Source organism: Camelus ferus, chromosome 25 (genome assembly GCF_009834535.1).
Source record: "Camelus ferus isolate YT-003-E chromosome 25, BCGSAC_Cfer_1.0, whole genome shotgun sequence".
Classification (NCBI taxonomy): Eukaryota; Metazoa; Chordata; class Mammalia; order Artiodactyla; family Camelidae; genus Camelus; species Camelus ferus.
Genome location: NC_045720.1, coordinates 16,425,792 through 16,447,207, shown reverse-complemented (window position 1 = coordinate 16,447,207; position 21,416 = coordinate 16,425,792). Strand labels below are relative to the sequence as shown.

Below are 21,416 nucleotides of genomic sequence, written 5' to 3'. Positions count from 1 at the left end.
CGGACCCCCGGCTCTTTGGCCCCCCCCCCGCGACGTGGCCTTCTGGTCGCCCTTCCCGGGGTCCTCTCGATGCCCAGCGCAGCCGGAACCCGGGCGGCGGGACCGCCGCCGCGGCCCTCTCCCTGGCACCTGTTACGCTGGCACCTGCTCCTCCGCTCGCGACAGAAATGGCCCCGGAAGAGCGAGCAGGCGGCCCCGCGGGGCCGAGGATTGGGGACTTTGAGAAGAGACGGGTGTTTGAACTTGGGGGTGCCGTCAGAGACCCCCGGCGGCTTGGCCAGGGCCCGCGCTGGGCTGGAGCCAGAGCCGGCGCTCTCGGCCTCGCCTGTTGCTACCTGCCATTTTGTTGGGTGGTGCAAGGTGTAGGGGACGCCTGGGTGCCCGGGAGGCCGCCAGGATGTGGAGAGCGGGGGCTGGAGGTACCAGGAAGAAGAGGAGGACGGCTAAAGACTTGGGCGGTGTTTTTTCCCCCCATTGCTGTTATGAGCGCCCTTTGGATTGGGGAGAGGAGCAGGGCTCAGGGGCAGGACAGGGAAAAGGTGAAGCACGAACGGTGCCCTTGGCAGTTTCTAATCTAGTGGGCGTGAGAATGCTAGGGGAAAGGTACACACGTAGCTGTCAAGTTCCTGGGTGCATGGCCTTCTGCCTTCCCCGTCTACCTTTGCTACTCCAAACCTCCGCTCACTTTTTGGGCCTAGGTGACCGCTGGGTCACCTGGCCTGTCGTGCAACCTTTTGGGGCTATACAGACTTGAACTTTTTAAAAAGGAGTTTTATGGCGTTGGAAGGTTTTGAAGCTCGCTGGGGAAAATGCAAATATAAATTGGGCAACCTGAGGTTGCATCATGCCCTGAGAATGGCAAATACAGAGTGAAACGTTCGCGAGTCAGTGCCTTTCCTGCAGGCTGGTTTTGTTTGCTCGGCTTGGAATTGTCGTATTGTTCCCCTCACCCACCTCCTTTGAGTTTGCATAACCTGGATTTGGGTCGCTTCGGTTTCACATTTGTGCTTGTGGGGCTGGAACGCCTTGTGAGCGTTGGTTTTCTTCCCTATTATGCTAAGGCACTCGAAGTTAAGTTTAGCTCAGATTTGAATCTGAGAAAGGAGACAAGTGAGTTTACAGGCTATGACATCAGTAATTGGATCAGGACTGCGAGGCTAGAAGAGGCTGGTTGGAGTGTGAGCCCAGCTCAGAAGCATCTGAATGCTTCGGATGAGGCACAAGCATCTGTGTGAGGAAAGGAGAGGGTGGCCTTTTGGGCGGGTGCCCTGCTCACAGAGGGAGAAACGTTGAGAGCAGTAAAGGCTGGGAAGAAGTGTTTTCTGGGTTCCGGGCGCCTTTAGTTCCGTATTCCTCAAACTCCAATTGTTTGCATACCTCTGTCAGAAGTTTTTACCATATCCACCTGTTCTAAGATTTACAGATTGTGCACTTAAATGCATTCAGTTTCTAAACTTCAGTACCTTACCTTAGTCTTCTCCTAAGCAGTAAAAACATGAATTCTCAAATTTGATATGCTGGTTATACTTTTCTAATATTTATTCAAATAGATACATATGTATTTATGTATGTATGTATATATGAAGATATGTGACATACATCTATGTATCTATATGTGAAGAAGGCTTATCAACGTGCCATCAGGTCAAATACCATCTCAGGGACCACCTGTGGTCATGTGACAGTTTTGGAAGCTCTACCTAAATCTGAGGGGAAAAAGTGGAAGGTGATTTTTTTCTATTTCCTCCCTCCCACCCCCATATCTCTATTTATCTATCCCAGGGGTCACTTCTCAACTCTTGCTATACTTAATTATTTGGGCAGCTTTTAAAAATACTGCCTCGATCCCAGACTAATTAAATCAGGATCTCTGGGGGTGCACCCAGAGTTTGTTAGGTTTTTTTTTAAAGCATCCCAGGAGGTTCTAAGGTACAGTCGTGACTGGGAACCACCGAGGGAGGCCTTCCTGGGCTCTGTGGACAAGTCAGCTCTCTCTCTCTTCTAGGAGTTCTGCCACTCCCCGTTCTAGGGGAGACCCCAGTCTCACAGATGTATCCAGTCCGTTCCTCTTGTCTTTGCATTTCTTCTGGCCTCTTAGCCCCCAAACACGCCTAGCACCCTTATCTGGATAGAACAGCATCATTTCCAAAAGCCATTTCAGTTTACTTTTCACATTTTATGGCCACAATTCCTGGCAGGTTTAAATCTTAGGCCTCCATTACCTCTATTGAGTGGCAACTTTCCTCTTCCCCAACCCACTCCCCCAAAATAAAAGGACCAAAATATTCCAATGAAACCAGTGACCTTAGAGAAGCAAGAAACCACACAGGAGCCAAACTAGAGCTCCTGTCCCTGAGAAGGCCCTCATCCTTCTGCACCACTTAGAGCTGTTGGATCATATGCTTTAAGAGAGCAGAGACGGAGGCCACCTTGTACCCTTGTCTCTACCCAGAACGTCCACACTGAGCAGATGCGGAGACATGAGCGAAGCAAACACTTTTGAAGCACGTTTGGTCCCTGCTTTCTTAATTGCCGTCTAATTTTCTGAACTCTTTACATTATTCAGTCTCCCATGGTTCTTCTTCAGAAATTTCTCACCCTATAAACATGAGAATTCACCAGAAGCAGTTCTAAACTCAAGGTGATCTCCTTCCTGGGGACCCCTTATTTTGGCCTCTGCCAGCGTTTCTGAATATGTCCAGACTCCTTAATTTTGACTTTCTCCTGGGTCCACTTGTCTTTGTGATTTCTTTGTGTATATCCTATTGCCATTTAAAACTGAACGCATTAAAACTGCATCTGATGAAGATGGACTGGGCTGTCAATAGTTGACTAAGCTAATGAAGCCACGATCTCAAGAGTTCTTCTCTCACACTGATCAGCAGCTTTGCTCAAAGATTTAAATCTCAGTTCTCCTTACTGTACCACGTTCATAATCTCTCAAGTGTAGGACATTTGTTAGGGAGACAATTCAAAAGGTACAAATAGTGCCAGCCTCAAAGCACCAGGTATGAACCGATTTATAGCACTGGCTTCCTAGGTAGAGACTATTGCAACTTCACACTCGTGGTGTGGTTTTTTGAGATTCCTACATACCTAAGTTGTCTGCCCTTTGGTTTTTGCATTCAGCTATACTTACCAAGGTGTGCTGGCCACGAAGAATTTAATACTAAGTTAGATTTGCAAAGTGGAGCCTTTTAGTGTAAGATGGAAAACATCACCGTCAAAAGTTATCACTTTCAGAATCTTTCAGTATGTCCTGAATTAATGTTTTCTAAATCATTCATCAGGTGTTTATGGAATAGCTATTGTGTGCAAGACACCCACCTGGGAAGAAAGATGTTTAGACCCTGCCTCACCTGAAAGAGTTTATAACCTCGTTGAGGGGATATGCACAAAAGTTACTGCCATTCAGGGAAGAAAGACGCAACTATGGAAAGTGAACTACAGCTGAAGCATTTTCCAGGCAGGTCTGTCTATAAGAAAATGACATTGGAGCATCTGTGCTATTGGGCTGAACAAGCTATTTCAGGTCCTCGTCCTCAATGGGCTTGTTATGTATAATGCACAAGAAGATCAGAACTAACAGTAATAGACATGGGAAAGAATCAAGGTCATTATTGAATTCAGTGTGTTTCATGGTTTCAGGGTTTAGGAAACCGTCTACATTCCCCAAGATATTCCTTCACATTTCTCTTTATGGGAGTTAGTCTAGGACTCTCATTCACATGCTTCTAACTACAGTATTTTGGATGCCACAGTAATTTTCATTGATTCAGCAAATAGTTAAGAACTTGCTATGCATCAGGCCTTATTTTATGCCCTGGGAATAGGGTAATTAATGTAGCGCCTGCCCTTAAAATAAATTCCTGTACAGTGAAGTATAAAGCCAAGAAAGAATTACAGTGCTGCTTTTGAAGTGATAAAATTAGCTTATGAAAAGTATTACTGAAAAACAGGGTAGTGTCCATCTGGCCACTAGGGAGGCGGGACAGGCAGCTCTAAGGGGTTGATGACACTTGAGTTTAGCTTGAAATGATGAGTAGGGGTTCAATAAACAGGAAACGTGGGAAAGAGAATTCCAGGTAGAAACAAGGGCACGTGCAAACGCCAGGGACAAGAAAGACCAGGGCATGAATGTTCTGGCAGTCATTGGCCTATGTATGTGTGTGTTTTATATGACTCATGGGAAGGTGGCAAGAGGAGGAAAAAGGACTTCGAGGTGTGTTTGCTGAGAAATGATAGGCCGGGGCGTAGCATTTATTCTGTCTGAGATAGGGAACTGCTGAGGGACAAGGATAAACTTGATCAGACTGGTGGTTTAGACGTCTTGGAGTAGTGAAGTCGGGTTATAAAGCAGAGGGGTGGGAGGCAGGGAGGTCAGCTATAGGGCTGCTTTCAGGAGTTTGGCTGAGGGGTGATGAGGACCAGAAGCAGGACAAAGGGCAGAAGCAGAAAAGACGAGACCCAGACAGGATTTTAGAAGGTCGGCCGAGTATGTAAGCTTGACATGGCCTGAAATGCCCTTAGACCAAACTTAAATAGAAGATGTAACACGGAAGAATTATGCCAGAAAAACAAAATGTTGATGAAAGGATGATGGGGAGGGAGGGGCTGTGGAGCAGACATGTGCAGTCATGCAGATAAATCAATGGAAAGGATTTCAGGTTATTTTCAACCCACAGCTTTGACGGTAGATGGACTAACACGTAAACATTCAGCTGTATAGAGTTTTCTCTTCTTGCCCAGAAAATAGATTTTGGTCACAGAGGGGTGTTGTGTGTCTGTAGTAGTGAACAAGGGCTGTCCTTGGGTATGTTTCCCTGCTTTAAAGGGGTTTTCATTCTATAAGTAAGATTTTTTTTCCCTTAGCTCCTGGGTTAAAAATCTCCATCCATGTGCAAAGAGTCTTTAAAACTTCATAAGGGGAAAAAACCAAAATGATACCCCTGCCAAAGATTATTTTCAGCAGTCGTTTGCCCTGACCGGCAGCCCCGTAAGAGATATGAAGAACTGAAATATGGAAAACTTTAAACCAAGTTGCTGAAAACCTTGACCTCAAACCCCAAAGGAAAAGGTTAAGGAGAGGAGATTTGTCTTGTGGAGCCCGATAGAAATGTTGTACCTGGTGGCAGGAGCCGTGGACGGGGCATATCTGTGTTGATACCACCAAGTAGGAAAGACTGTGTGATGACGGGGACGGGAACCAGGCTGGCGGACCCAATCTCACGCACGTGCAATGCTTAACAGACGCTGTGTGATTGTTCTGTAGGTCAGAGGGAACAGTGTGTGAAAATATTCTAGAGAAACTGACTGGAGTGGAGAAGGGCAGCTTTGGAGTGTCCCTCGTAAGTCCTGCCCAACTCTTAACATGCCGGGATGCTTCTCCAGGCGTTTATAGTTTGACCTGAATTTCCTGTGTCCTGTTTTACATGAAAAGGGCCATGCCCTTTCATAGTCACCATAGATGACATTCCTAACTTTTGTATAATAGCTTTCAGAAGGAGGGAGGTGAAAAAAAAGAAAAGAGGTGATGACTTGTACAGTCCTTGCTGATGAAGCACTGGCATGCATGCACTTTTTTAACCCAACTGGTTACCTACAAACATGAAAAGAGGATTTTAAGAATCAAGGGACATTATGAATAAAAATAAAAAGGGGCCGGAACACACTCCTTTCCTGTAATAAGTGCTTTCCACTTTAGGGTTAGTATCCGCTATTGAAGAAGCTGAAGTGGAAGTTTGGGTCAGATGGGCAAGGAAAAAGTATAATTCTTTATAGCATCCTCAAACATATTTTGAAAGCTTTCATATGTAAATCTAAACAGCAAAACTTCATTTGCATCAGTATATTTTGTATATGGGCCTTTTCTGTACATGTCATTTCTCCTTATGTCCTAGAATTTGTCTTGTTTTCTTTTGCTGATTAAAACCAAACCAAAAAAACCAAAAAAACAAAAAAACAAAAAACAAAAAAACCACCTTGACAGCATGTGCCCCTAATTCAGAAATGTACCAGGGCTAGTCCAGAGCCGTTTGGCTGGAAATCAGCGTGGTGAGAAGGCAGATGGGACTGATGGAGGAGAGCCGGGGGGGTGGGGGGGGGGCAGGCACAAGATGAGCACTACCCTGATCACAGGTTCCAGAGGCAACTGTGGTCGAGTAGGTAGAGTGAACAAGTTTGGGGCCCAACGGAAGAAGAATTGAAAAGAAGATGGACAAAGGTGTCGTGAACTAGCTTTCAAAAGGTGCCAGCTTCCCCATAACTTTCCACTCTAGTCTCCTAAGATCTTGTACTAGGTGGTGGGTGTTGTCAGTAATAACTTGGAAAATGAGAAGTACGTGTTCCTGCTTCTCTAGTCTTCATGCCTATTTTTGAACACCCACCATGTACCAAGGATGAGCCAGGCTCCAGACAGCCGTGTGTCCCTAGCATCTCAAGCTGCACTTCTGAAGTATTTTCTTCTAGAGCCACTGATCACACACACTGGTGAGTTTAATTTCAAGGAGAAGGCAATTGAGCATCTTCTGTACAGAATGCTGACCTGGGTTCTGAGCATACAGAGATTTTAAGGCAGTGTTGCCAACTCTGACCTCATAATCCCGTGGGCAAAACAGGCATGTGAACCCATGATTTCAAGCCAGTTGTTGTAAGCACTACAGAGGATACATGAACCAGTAACCATGGAAGCACCAAGAGATAGCACCTAGCCAGAAACATCTTTCTGGAAGACATGGTACTGGAGTTTAGTTATCTGGCAAAAATTCTGATGACAGCATGCTAGGCAGAAGCATGGACCAGTGTAATGGACTCCGTGCAGGGGATGAGGGACAGAGGCTGGCATGCAGAGAGAGAGAAAGGAGCATCACAGGGGGGATGGTGAGCCTGGAGAGGCAGGCAGCAGTGTTCACCAGTGCTGTACCCACTGGACTGCAGTCACGTTGTAAATGAGCTTACAGTTTTATGGACCACCCTGTAAACACATCAGTCACCTATTGTATCTGTTGACTGAAGTATGTTCTCACTTAAAAACATCCTTTGGAATACAAGTTGTATATAAAATGGAGTTGTAAGTAGGTAATCTATTCACTAGGAGATAAATAGTCTGAACATATGAAACAATCTTTAAGCATATTCTTTCATTTGCAGGTGCCCAGTAAGTCAGCATCCATTAAAATAGGAGAGATTATCAAGAAGTTAAGGTATTCTGAACTTTTGAAGAACCACAAACCCCTTTGTGATTCTGATGGACATGGTAGATTGTGCCCTCAGAAAATATATGCATTTATATATCAATTTGATATAATTTTGGAGAATCAACCCCATCTCCGCCCCAAGCCAATCCATGGCGAAATGATAGAAACCCCATTCTAGAATTAACTGTAAACTTTGATGAAGACAAAGTAGCACCCTGTTAAGGGCCTAAGCTCTGGAAGTCAATTGCCAGGTTCAAATCCCTAGTCTAACATTTATCAACTGTATAACTTAGAGCAAGTTATTAGTGGCTCTCTACCTCAGTCAACTTATCTGTAGAATGGGAATAATAATAGTAATTATCTCTCAGTGTTTGTGAGGATTAAATTGGTACAAATAAAACCCTTAGAACAGTGCCTGGAACACAAGGGCTTGATAAATGCTGGCTAATATTTCTGTTATCCTGATTGGCTTCAACCTTTTGCTCAAACTAACTCTAGAAGGCAGACTGGGAGACTCTTCTTTTCCTCTAGGCTTACTGGTTCGTTCATCCTCACTGATATAAAGTGATGAAACGCGCAACATGTAAATAGTAGGAGAACCGGAAAGAGAGGATTGTATCATATACAGAAAGTTCTAAATAGTGAACTATTCTCCTTAAAGCCAATCTCACCAGCCCTTTATATCTCCAGCTTTCCCTGTTCTCACTCCAAACATTGGCTGAAAACAGGTCAGAGTAGGAACTGGCCTGTTTACTTGGTGAATTGTAAGAGTATACTAAGATGAGGTGTCAAATTGGCTTGGAAATTACTTGCTATGATGTCGGAGGGCACATTTAAAAGCAGGCTATTAGGAAATAGGTGACATTTGAAAAGAAAAAGGGTGTTTACAAAAGGGATTCTTTGGGGACACAGGAAGACCATCCAAGTAGGAGACAGGTGGAGGAGTCTGTGATCCACGCGTGCAGCCAGCCCTGCTTACCGGCTGCCATGGTTTCCCGCGGGGTTCTGGGTCTTGGCCAGTCCACAGTTTCTAGTGAAAACATGCCTTAGCTCCAACTCTGACGGTTCAGTTTGGTGTGCTGTGTGGACCACTGCTCCCATGGTTTTCTTATGGGAAGGCTTCAGCCAAGTCACACCCTCCTGGCCTGCAGGAGTCAGACTGCAGTGGTGAGTGGACGGTCAGCCACCAAGGAGACCCGTGGGCTCAGGAATGGGTAGCAACGTGATCACTGCAACTCAGGGTATATTTGAGCCCTGGAGGTGTGTGCCATGCACAACGGTGTTTGAGCTCCGTTACTGAGGGTCCCTGAGTCGCAGGGGAAGCCTGAAGTCTCCTGGAAGAAATGTGTGCCTTTGCGTTACCTGCAAGTCGGATTGTCTTTTTGTCAGAGCTTGTAACTCAAAGTCGTGAGCCTTGTCTTAGTTCCTGAAAAAAATTTCAAGAGGTGGAGCATTTGGGAGTTTTGTGTGTAATCATCAGACTTTTAAGGACACCAGAGAGCTGTGGAAGGCCATGACAGACAAGGGGTCAGAATGGGGGTTCAGATCTGCGTTGCAAACACCCCGGGTGAGCAGGCATTCCACCTTCTGCAGAGGAGTTGCTACAAAACTTTATCAACTGTTCTCCCTCGGATTTTAACTATTTTTGTGCTCAGCTTTTCACCTCTAAAAACAAGGCTCCCTCCACAGTCACTTCTACTGAACAGGGGTGCGGGTCATTACAACATGTCTGGTAAATACTCTGAGCTTACTCGCATCCAGAATTAGGTGAAGGGTGTATGCTAAGCATTGGTAATGTTATTAAAAGCTCAATTTTTAAAGTTGGAGCCAGATAGGAAACCTCAGGAGAAAAGGTAGCTTATCATGGAGTAAGGAGAAGTAACTGTTTCTCCCTTGGGACCCATTCATCGACGGGACAGTCCTGCAGTGAGGAGGGCAGGTCTCCAGAGTGGGCTGAATTCTGTTCCCTGGCCCGTCCTCTATCTCCAAAGCTACTGTGGTGAGCAGGGCTTGTATCTGGACTTCACAGAATCTCTTATCTAATTATGTAGTGTGTGTGTGTGTGTGTTTATGTAAAGGGGAAGCATTCACACACCTTCCTGCCTCCCCTACCCCATATCCAGCGACACATACACCACAGATGGGGAGATGAATCTGTCTTATTACCGTACACACATTTAGTTCCCTTTCCAAGCCTTTGAGGTCTGGGAAGGGCTGTAGTTTTGATAAGACAAGAACAGTTCCTCTCTCCCGTTTCATACTAGCATCGGCTGTCATATCCGTCGTCTGCCTTGAAAGCCTGCTTCAAAGTCTGCGTCCCCTGCCCACCTTCTAGATCCTCCCCTTCCACTTCTTCTCCCCGCTCCCAGGCTCCCCGAGCACACTGTGCTGAGCTCTTTTTATAGCGCTCACCACAATCTGCTCCTGAGTCAGATTTGATGGTGTCTGTTTCTCCCTTATTTAGAGCTCCTGGAAACAGAACCTTGCTCCACTCCCCCCACCCACCTTGGTGTCCTTCTGCAGTGCCTGGCAGCAGATTTGAGGCTGGCCAGTTTGAAGTCCAGTCCAGGTTTATTACATGTTATGTTTAATTCCAAGGGATCTTATAGCCTCTTCTTCTGAGGCATCAAATTATCCCAATCTCTATGTCATATAATTACGCTTCTCCATCTGAGTCTACCTGTCCCTAATAAACAGTGGTCAGTTGTTCATACTGGCCCCGACAGCCTCAGTGAATGATTCTTGAATATTATTAACAGATATTTAATAATGATGTATATTTCTTAAGCAGTATTTAAAGTAACTTTTAAGATTATTCAAAGGTTATTTGTGGTGAGAGAGTAAGAAAAGTCTACCAAGAAGAAAAGGCTGAGAAAAAAAGGAAAAAAAACAGATAATCTTATCACCTTCAAGTATGTATTAAACTGTATGAAAGAGTAGAGAATCTTTTACCAGGAACATCGATTCTTTTGTAGCTACTAATAAAGTTGCGGTTAAATTTTGTAATATGCATTAATATTCATGATTTAGATTTACTCATACAGCTTTCTCAGTTGATTGTTAATTTTTGATTTGGAATTAAGACTTGAGATATACCACCACTGTTATCAATTTACTAGACTGGTATTTTCATTATTATTGGTCAGCTGATAATTTATTACGCTTTCTAAAATATTTTTCAAATGAATTTATGACTGGGCTTTTTCTTAGAAACTGAAATTAATACTTGTATTTTTAACTTTTAGGGACTTGTGCAATTTGGATATTATCCAGATACTTAAGAAGCAAGATGCATCTGATTATTGGTTTTTAATATTTGGCGCTCCAACTGTTCTCATATGGGAACTAAGAGTTCATTTGTTCACTAAGCAAATATATGAGAGCCTTCTACATGCCAGATGTACCTGCTTCTATGATATTACCTGGGGAGGGGATTGATTCCCACTTGCCTGGAGGTGTCTCCAGGACAAGTGTGTAACCGAGGCTTTTGTGTTGCCCAGTGTAGCACAGTGCCTGAGTGAGAGCTTGGAGAGAATGATTATGTGGATGAATAAATGAGAAGGGATACAGAGAGTATAAGGCAGTGTGCAGGGGCTTTCAGTAACAATGTTTCTCATCAGTGTAATGCATCCACAGTAGGAAGCTTGCTCAGAGGGCTGAGCGGGGCCTGAGCATGGGGTGGAACTCAGGAAGGACCTTTTGGACGGTGTACTACTATTCAGGATGATCTATCCGTGGGAGTTCCTCAGATACACATGGGGAGGGAATGAAATTCTGGGCCAGTGTGTATCAGGCCACTCAGGTGTGAAAGAGCTTGATCTTTGGAGTCTTAATGTTTTTCCATATAATGTAAGATGTGAGGGGCTTTGTGGCAAGAGACAAGTCTGGAAAAGAGAGATCAGTTTATAAAGGACCAGGAATGTGGCTGTTGGTAGATTCATAAAACTAACTGTCTTCACCCCCTGACCACTTCTGTGTTTTCCCACTCTCTTCTGGTTGCCCCAGCCATTTCCCTAATCTGCTTTTTCACTGTCTTGTCCCACATCTGATCAGTCACCAACCGCTATCACATCTACTTGGAAATCTCTCTGATGCACTCACTTCTCTGTGTCCTCAGCGCCCGGAGTCCAGTTTGCGCTCTGTTATTGTAATAGTCTCCTGTGTGGTCCCCCAGCCTCCCATCCTCTCCCCTCCAGCCCATTGTCATGTGCTAGCTGGAAGGAAACTTCTAAATATAAATCTGATCGGGTTCGTTCCTGCTCGGGGTGATCTGTGGCCTCTCATTGCCCTTGGGTGATGTTCATCTCCTTGACCTGCCCTTCAGGACCCTCAGCTCAGTCTCTGCTCGGACCTCTGACCTTTCTCCATGTGGCACCTGTCACGCGAGCTCTGCTCTTCAGCTCTGCCAGGCTGTCTGTTGGCCCCACCGCCTCAGATCATCTCAAGACTGCCCCCTCTGCCCTGGAACAGCCTTCTTGCCCTCCGCCACTCCCCCTAGCCCTGTCCCTTGGGTTGTTGCTTGTAGGGAGTATTTCCTGACTTTTCAGACCTGGATTTAGAGCACTCACTGTGTGGGCTTCCAGTGTCCAGTATCTGCCCAGTCGTGACATGTGTGAAGCAGCATTTCAGTCACTCGCTTAATTTTCTCTTTCCTATAAGAGACTGAATTCTGTGACGGCCGAGACCACTGTTCACCATTTTATTCCTAGCAGCCAGCACAGTGCCTGACGGTAGGTATTTACTGAAAATTAGATCCGAAGCACCTAGCCCCACGCCCAGCACATAGGAGTATCAGTAAAAGATGGAAGGTTTTGTTGTCTGCTATCACGCACAACAGTTACAGCTATTCTGTATATAGGTGCTAATCTCACCTGTGCAAGTGGGTCATGATGGGGACAGAAACATGGCCATGAAGCGTGACAACTTAGCAAGTTATGGCCGATCTTTGCTGCTAACCTGTCTGTGACGCGGTGAGAGCAGGAGCAGTGTATGGTGGATTGCAGAGTGACAATGAGAGGAAGTGGAGAGCCAGCAGAGCTCAATTTGTACAGGTGGTTGGCTGAGAAGGAAAATCCTTAGGGCAGCAGTTAGAGAGGCAGGGGGAAGTCTTTTTAGCTAGTGAAAGAAGGCAGGGCCTGCTCATGGACTAAGGACGAGAGTCCAGCAGGAAGGCAGGTGCAGAAGCGGGTGTGGAGTCAGCCCAGGAGGGGACCGAGAGTGGCCGCACTGGCTTACCCCTGCGAGAAGGCGCCGGAGTCACGACGGAGAAGACGGGACGGCGGGATGGCGGGAACCCGGGCCGGGCCTGGCTGGGGAGGAGCAGAGGCGGCGGTGGGGCTCATCCAGGCATGTTCAGTTCTGCTGCCCAAACCTATGGCCGTCTTTCTTTCTGCCTTCAGGTGTTCGGGGGGCTCGTGTGGATCTTGGTCGCCTCCTCCAACGTCCCTCTACCTCTCCTGCAAGGATGGGTCATGTTCGTGTCCGTGACAGCTTTCGTCTGTTCCCTCCTCTTCCTGGGCGTGTTCCTGTCTGGCGTGGTGACTCAGATCAATGCCAACTGGAACTTCCTGGTAGGAGATTTTTAAGTCTCTTTCAGGAAAATGTGAGAAACAGAAATCTCTCATTCTGTGCCGAAATGCCCGACCCCCTGTTCTGTCCGCTGCCGCCGGCGGGAGAGAAGAGGTCCGCGCGCAGGTGCCAGTACGCGGCCGCGTGGCCGGCCTCGCCGGGCAGCCGGGGCCCAGGGCGGGCAGCCCCTGTGTGGACGGAGCGGAGCAGCCTCTCCGTCGTCCTTCACGAGTCAGACGACCTTTCCACAAAGACTGTTTTATTCCATAAGACAAATGAATGGCATTACAGTTATTGAACTATCGAACAGATGCCTTTGGGAGATGGATGCTGTGACATAGATCCTGAAGTTTTCCATCAATTCCTGCTTCAGATATTAAGTGTTTTTATGCTTTTCAGAAAACAAGGAGCTCTATATTCTCGCTCTCTAAATACTTAGTAAAGAAAAGGGGACATTCTGCACTCATTTTCAATGCCTGTGTTAGATTAGCAAGAACTGATAAGTTTTAAGAAATGAATTTGCCATCAACACAGATTTTATAATTGTGACGCCATGAAATTGGGTCAACTTACTTTCCCTTTTACCTGTATAATATAGGGAGCATCTTTCATGCTGGTGGTTAGTCCTCCTCTGGGACTGTCTCAGAGAGGCCTGTGGAGCACGTGTGCCAGTCTGTGGTGGACAGCCGTCATTAGGTTTCCTTCACACGTTGGTGGTTAGAAACTTAAATCAGACCTTTTTCAGTCAGGCTTTATGTATGTTCCTTTCAAGTGTGGTAGCATTCTATTCAGCCGCAAGGAAAATATTTGTTCTTGTCTGATTTACAGAGCATATCAGGAACCATCATCCCAAATGTGATAGGCAGTGACACCTAGTGAGTGTGGCTGCCCATTCGATCAGCCCGGGGCAAATGGCATGGGTCAGTGTGATGCTCGGGAGGAGGTGCGGTGCAGTGGCTATAACCGTGCACAGGCCTTGAGAATAGTCAGGTGTGCTTGGTAACCATGTAGCCTTGGGCAGAATATTGACCCTCCTTTCCTTTCTTTCTCTGCCCAAGGGTAATAGTAATGCCAACCTCACTGGATGCTGTTAAGGAATAATGGAGTCCATGTATTATAACGTGCTTAACTTTGTGCCTGATTTGTAGAAAGGGATCAGTAATCATCATAATACCTTAAACATGCTGAGGCTTGCAGTTTGAAACTTTGAAACTCTTTCCATTTCTTAGGTTGCTGATACAATGTGTTTCTACATTTTTGCCTTGATTTCTCATTAACAGTGAGAAAATATTTCTAATAGTTGAAGTGATGAAGATGAAAGATTCCCTGCTTAAGTTATATATAGATACTTAATCTCTTCTTGCTAAATGCCTGACTTTCTCATAATAAAGTGTGAATGAATCAGTCCATCCCTAATGTTGGTAAAGTGCACCAGATTCTCTTAGTACCAGGCTTGAAGATGGTATCCGGCCAGTATGTACCAGTAGTGCAGCCCTCCTGGTGCTTTGGTCCCCGTTAATACATAATCGTGTCCCCAGCCTCCTGCCTCTTCCTAAGAGCTGTGCTCCCCATCACCCTGGCTCTTTCTTTGGGACCTTCCTGGACCACCTAACAGCCCAGTACCTAAAGAGTCAATATGTATAGCAGTGCGTCTCCAGGATCCTGCCATGCTCGGCATTCTTTCTGATTGGTTGATGTGCATGCCTTACCGATGTTTAAATGTTTTTCCAGTGTCACTCCTGCGTTCATTAGACATAGGTCCATATCATCCTTTTTCCTTTTGCTTACCTTGAGTCTTATCTTTGGTACTGAGGAGAAAACCTTATTAATTTATTAGGTTTTCTAAATTTGTGTTTCCTCCCAGCTTGTAGCATCATACCTGATGTTCAGACATGAAAACGTAAGAGATTTGGGGGTTTCTTTGGGGGCGAGGGGAAGGTTAACGTAAACCACTTCATGAAAAGGACAATTGAAATTGGAAAGTCCTACTGGGGTGTTCTATAGGTCACCTGCAAAGTTTATCTTATGGTTTTCTGGCTGGAGCAGTCCACTTTTCCTGAGGGAAAAAATGGTGATAGCAAAACACAGGACACAGTCCAGTGGTTGTTACTGCATGGTCTCCTCATATGGAGGACATACTTTCGAAGAGCCGTCTCCTGCCTTCAAGGAATTTCCTTTATGCTTACTGTAGTATTTAGAAAGGGCTCCTTATTTTTTGCCTCTTCTTTTGTGATTTTCTACACACTGAGTCATTTTTTGACCACGTGGTTGCTTCTGATAGGTTTTGTAATATATCTTGCACACTCTCAGCCAGGATGATTTTTGAGCCATGAATATCATGGAGTTGTCACCAGATGGTAGCAATTCTTAATTGCTGCATTCTGGAATTGTTAGACATTAATTGCCCAAAAAAATCATCGTTTCTCCCACGATAACAGTTTAATGTCTTCTGTATGTCATGCATGAAAGGAAGGAAGAGTACATTTTGATAAAGAATTTATTTTCTAGATGTATTTGTTGTGGGATATTAACTACAATATGTATAACTTCTAGTTTTATTGATCATGAGATTAAATTAACATTCATGTCTGATGTCTTCAGTATTTTTTCCCAAGCTTTTTTTTTTTGTCTTTTCTTTTTACTTCCCTCTCTCCCCCCAGGATTTCTAGCTTTGGTGTGAGTGGTGAAATAAAAATATAATATGTAATAACATGTACTAAAAACTTGCCCTCTTTGAATTTGAGGAAAGAAGCAGATTCTGATTTTGAGATGGTTTTTCTTTATTGTTTTTGTATGGAGAGGCAATAATACCATTTCACCTAACTTTAAACAAGAGATGCCATGTTTGTTTTTGTTTTTTTGAGAGGTGGAGTATTAAGGAAAGATATATGTTAGAAAAATAAAAGATACAAAAAAAAAAAAAAGAGTCATGTCCAGTTAAATATGATGCTCTTCATTCCCCCAAAAGTGTAGCTGGCACATGTGTGATCATTTGCAAAGTATGGACATCACTTAACATTGTTAACATCCTGCGCTATGTTTTCTGTCCACACGTTGATTCACTTATTGGACCTTATGGAAAATTATTGTTGTCCCCATTTTTACAAATGAGAAAACTAAAGCCCAAAGTAGCTATTATCCCTTTTTCATGCTGCCATTGTATAAAGCAGGATTCCCCCTATATACAGAGTAGCTTTAAAAAAAAAAAAAAAAACTTGTTAGTGAAAGTCTGACCTTGAACTGGGAAGCAAAACATGGGCTCAAGATAATGTGGGAGATAGCCACTTGTGGCAGAAAAAAATTCAAGCTATTCTTGAGCTGAGTTTACTAGAGGTCAAGATGAGTGAGCCACATTCTGGGCTGTCTGGGTGTTGGGAAGACTGACAGAAAAGCAGGAGTATGTGAAGGAGACTCAGAAATGGATGGGGTCATCTGCTAATGGGGAGGTGCCAAGGGCTTTGGGCAGGTGGTTCCAAAGTGTGGTCCCTGCCCGGCAGCACCAGCAGCACCTGGGAACTTGTTAGGAATGCAGATTCTCAGGCTCCACCCAGACATACAGTCAGAAACGCTGGGGTTGGGGCTGAGCAGTCTGTGTATTAACAAGCTTTCCAGGTGCTTTTGATACATGCCAGCCCTTGAGAACCTCTGGCTTAGAATAAATAACTCACATTGTCTAAAACAATGAGTAAAATTGGTGGAAGACCTTTGTGCACACACCCTTAATTCTAGGCATAATAACAATTCCTCTGGACAGTTTTACTTGCTGAATGGGCATTTATGAAGGCCATGCAGTGTTCTTTTTTTATGTAAATTACTGTATCAATAACAGACAGTTCGAGAGAGAGGAAGGAACGTGGACTTTGGAAGCAGATAGACCTCTGTGGGTTTGAGTTCTCCCTTCAAAAGTTCATCTTTTTGTGGCTTTGAGACAATCACTTAACTTTAAAAAAAAAAAAGAGAGAGAGAAAGAAGAAATCACTTGTTTGCAAAATGGAGGTAATGGGTGGCAGTTGTAAGGGTGAATAACGATGAATGTCAAGTACCTGGTATAGGAGCTGTTAGCAAAATACACAGCAGTGTGTTGTTGGTATATTAACTCAGGTAAGATGATGTGAATTCTCTGTGTGTCATGTTAGTGCCAGCAACAGATGAAATAACTTAATAACAATTGAGATTTGTATGAAAAGTCCCTCTACTTTTTGTAGAAGTATATGATACATTATTTGTTCTGTTCTTTAGCATACGGGAGATATGGTATTGGATTCAGTGATTTCATAGGTCTTCTGTATCCTTCAGTGTAAGGGATGACAGTCTAATGGATGAAAATAATAATTGCTCAAAAACAAAATACTCAATTATAAAATGTGTATATTATTATATAACTACATAATATACAACGATAGTACAGTTATTATATAATAACTCTAACAAGATGTAGTTTAAATGCTATTTTACTTGGATTTTAAGGACAGGAAGTCTATGGAGCCTTAATCTAAACCGAAATCATATGTTTTATTAGAAAATTCAGTGTATCAGGAGGTTTGCCACTGTGCCAATTACAACAGGTCGGTTGATTTTCATTGGGATTCTAACAGCCCAGCGTTACTAAGGGAGCCAAAATAAATGGCAAATGTAGTTAAAGACTGTCTCATTAAATGTTCTCATTTTCCTGAACTTAAACTTCACTTCAAATAAGAAACAGAAAAAAAAAAAAAAAGCTTACTGTTTTTAATTGTGGATGTCTCTCTTTCTCATCCTCTTCCAGGATTTTGCTTACCACTTTACAGTGTTTGTCTTCTACTTTGGAGCCTTTTTACTGGAAGCAGCAGCCACGTCCCTGCACGACCTGCATTGTAATACGACCGTGGCTGTGCAGCCGCTCTTGAGTGATAACCAGTACAACATAAACGTAGCAGCCACAGTAAGCGTCTGATGAGTTTCCCCGCACTCCCTGCCCCCACATTGAGGTCGCCAAGAAACTCCTCGGGCAACAGTACTTTTCTTTAATAATAGCCATTAGCCTGAAACATATAATGGCTATTTGTCTGTACAATAACCTTATGAGCAAAGTACTATTATTACCCCTAGGGCTATGGATGATGAAAATAACCAGGATGAGATTGACATTCATGTAAGATTATAGCCAGCCAGTGGAAGTGGTTAGCCTTGCACAACCAAGCTTACTACAAGTGAAAAGAATTACTTGTGCTTTTTACCTCTTGTAACTTCAGCCATGGTTAGGAAGATTTGTTCTTCCCTTCCTCTGTAAGTGAAGCCGCCTTAGTGAAGCGTTACGTGCTTCAAGCTCTGCCTTTCATCCAAACACTCCAATAGAAGTAAATCTTTAGTTTCTGAGTTTTAGTGACACTTAAATGTACAACCCATTCATTTGTGCCATTATATTGTGTCCCTCACTTTTCTTTTTATTTCAACATGACTTAGAGAGAGGGGAAAATTCCTCTGCACTAATAAGAGGTATCAAAAGTGGTCTTTCTCATTCAGCGAACAGTGTCTAGATCAGAGATGTATCAGAGAGACAGCCAGCAGAAGAAGGGTGGGGAAAATAGCAGAATGGTAATTACGCTGTGAAAGTGTTCTGTAGGTGAATGCAGTATTCCTTCTCAGAGCTATTGCTTCCTGCTAAAGGATCCCTGCACTACATCATAATATTTAATTGCTTTTGTAGTTTTCTATGGATTATAAACCCCAAAAGACTGAGGACAGTACCTGTCATTTGCCTGTGTGTGCCAAATCTGCAGATGTACACACAGGTAGTGCTAAAGAAACCCTTGTTGAATACAAAGAACAGTAATTCAGAGCTAAGTGCAGACTTGAGGACTATCTCCCACACCAACCTGATGACACATTTCTGTGGGTTTTCTCTGTTCAACTCTAGAGTCACTTTCCATTGTCGCAGAAATGACTTGACACATCGTCAAGTCCTGAGAGTTGCACTTTGCTTGGCTGTGAAATCACTGTCTGAACAGACATCTCATCATAAGGTTTTGAATACGTTAGGGGATTCACTGATACTTAACAAGTGAGTCCAGTATGTGAACAAATGTTCAATCCAAAGATGGGTCTACAGATGAGAAAATTATTAGGGGCTAGAATGTTTAAGAGAAGGGTTAATGATCTGAGGAGATAAAATCATCAGAAAAGAGATGAATATAAACCATTTTCAATAGCTGATGAAGTATCTTTAGGTAGGTTGGTCAGTCTTCAGACAGCTGTTTCTTAGGACAACTGTTTTCTTATAAATCTAATGTGAATTTTTGTCTCTTTTTTTCTTAGATTTTTGCCTTTGTGACGACAGCTTGTTATGGTTGCAGTTTGGGTCTGGCTTTACGAAGATGGCGACCATAACACTCCTGAGACACTGAAAATTCTGTGTGTTAGTTTCATTTGTGTGCTTTTTATGTCTGATCAACTTGGATACCATTTTGTCCAGATGGGACAACGTTCCAAAAGTAATTTGTTTAGTCTATGTAGAGGATCTAAGTATAAGTTTTGGTTCATCTCATGGGTGGAATTTTTTTATGATGATGTTAAACCGAGAAACGGCCTTTAGTTTTATATCTCTCTCTTTCTCTCTCTCTCTTTTTTTTTCTTCTTATTTTAAAGAAAATTTCCCTTTACCTCCATCAAATACACAGCTATTGTTCATGGAAAAAAGGGTATCTCTTGTGTTTAGTGGCTCAGTCACCTGAACCTTATTGTTAATAGGTAACTCAAACTCCCTAAGAAAAACTCATTTCGAGTAGGCTTCCCACTGAACTCTGTTTTAGTGTGAAACAGAGATTAGCACTCTTTTTATCTAAAGGTCCAGATGGGAAATATTTTAGGTTTTGTGGGCCAGGCAGTCTTCGTCACAACTACTCAGCTCTGCTGTTACTACATGAAAACAGCCACAGACAGTACAGAAATGGGTGAGGACAGCTGTGTTCCAATAAAGCTTTATTTACAGAAACAGGCAGTAGGCTGGATTTGGCCCATGGGCTGCAGGCTATAGTTTGCTGACCTCTGGTGTAAAACCTCAGCTATGTGTTCTCTATTTTATTGAACTGATCCTGAAAGGTATAAAGCCAATTAGACAAGCCACATAATATTTAGCCTCGTTATGCAATAATCACATTGTCTTTGGGATAATGGTCAAACACTTACCCTGGAAAGGTCATATAGCTTTTGAAGCTAATTCAAGCAGCATCTTGGGTACGGGAAAAAGTAATTTATGACGTGAACCCTAGATGCTTAATCAACCCTAAGGGTTTTCTAACAACTGAGCAGAATTCTCATCTGGCATTCTTAAAGCGAGAGCCCCAGAGACCACTAACCACTCCTGGAATCAGTGTCTAGTGCCTGATGTCTTGCTTCGGGTTCATTTATGCTTCAGAATGCAGCTCCTTGTCCTGTGCATGAATATACGAATACTTGTGTGTAGATATGTGAGGCTTTACCAAATAGGAGCTCTCTGAAGAGTGCACTTTTTCCTTCTAATCCTTTTACATGACTTCCTGAGTTAAATTTGAATGGAGTATATGAAATATAACTTAAAGGTGTAGGTCTTCACATGTTTCCAGAATAGTCTATGTTGTTTTGCATTGGTGACAAATAACACGGAATCGGTTTTAAAATAACAGCCATCACAAAAGCTGTCTCTGGCTGAATAGCACAGAAAAGTATTTTAACCCCCTGCCCCGAGACCCTGGTTGTGAAAAGGTGCCAAAATGGCTTGAAGAGGAGAACCAGTTAGAGTTAGTTCCCACCACCTCCCCCCACACTATACAAACAAGATACTTATCTCTTGCCCCGAAAGGGCTACCTCTGGGGAAAGTGGGCTTTGGGTTATTTTATACTTTCAACCCTTTGCTTTTTGGCTGAATCATCCCCTACAAGTGCCATGTGTAAACTGGACCGTTAGATTTCATGCAGCATAGAACAATCCTGAATGAGTGGCATGATCAATGCTCAGTGAACAAATGATGTTTATGTACTAATCCCCTAGAAAGAAGAATCTTATTAGGGTGTGGTTTGTGATGTTATTATAAAGATAAAAGACATGTTTAATATGTGGAGAAGACGTGTTTAATACGCGGCAGGAGGAAACCAGTCTTAGGACGGGACACTGATGTTGTAGCTTTTCTATGATATCCAACTTCCTTGGTTTTTCTAGCTCCACCCCACACACTTACACCTGTGTTATGAATTGTATTTTACAACGTCATAAATGTGCCATAGGGGTACGTAGTTCATCCTGGCTGGAATTGTTAGTCAGTCTGCTAGATTTAGTTGTGAGATTTTATTTTTGTTTCTGAGGTGTAACAGGTCTATGCTTCGTGGCTTTAAATGAAATGATTTCACGAAACTGCTTTGGTGGCACTTTTGTAAATGGATTGCTTCTAGATCATTAAGAACCAAGCCCCAAACTCATCTAACTGTGAATACTTAGAATTGTAGATGAATTGCGATCTAGATTTGTGAGCTGACTGACAAAACACTTGAACAAAAATGATGGCATTGGAGAATTTCTGGGTATACCTTAGCCATAAAAGTGAGAAAGTGTTGGCTGGTTTTAAAATCTGGTAACTCCGTGATGAAAAGAAATTTATTTTATAAGTGTTATGACTCTAATAAAGTATTCATTTGATAATC

The 21,416-nt window shown here is 43.5% G+C and overlaps 1 protein-coding gene across 1 annotated transcript in view; it reads left to right on the top strand.

Annotated features, from left to right (window-relative positions):
• Positions 1-21,416, top strand: part of MAL2 (mal, T cell differentiation protein 2) — a 21,748-nt gene extending 332 nt beyond the window's left edge. The window contains exons 2-4 of the mRNA XM_032467545.1: positions 12,596-12,766; positions 17,530-17,685; positions 19,059-21,416. Of these exons, the coding sequence (XP_032323436.1) occupies positions 12,596-12,766; positions 17,530-17,685; positions 19,059-19,130 (399 nt within the window). The 3' untranslated portion in view covers positions 19,131-21,416. The remainder of the gene's footprint in view (positions 1-12,595; positions 12,767-17,529; positions 17,686-19,058) is intronic.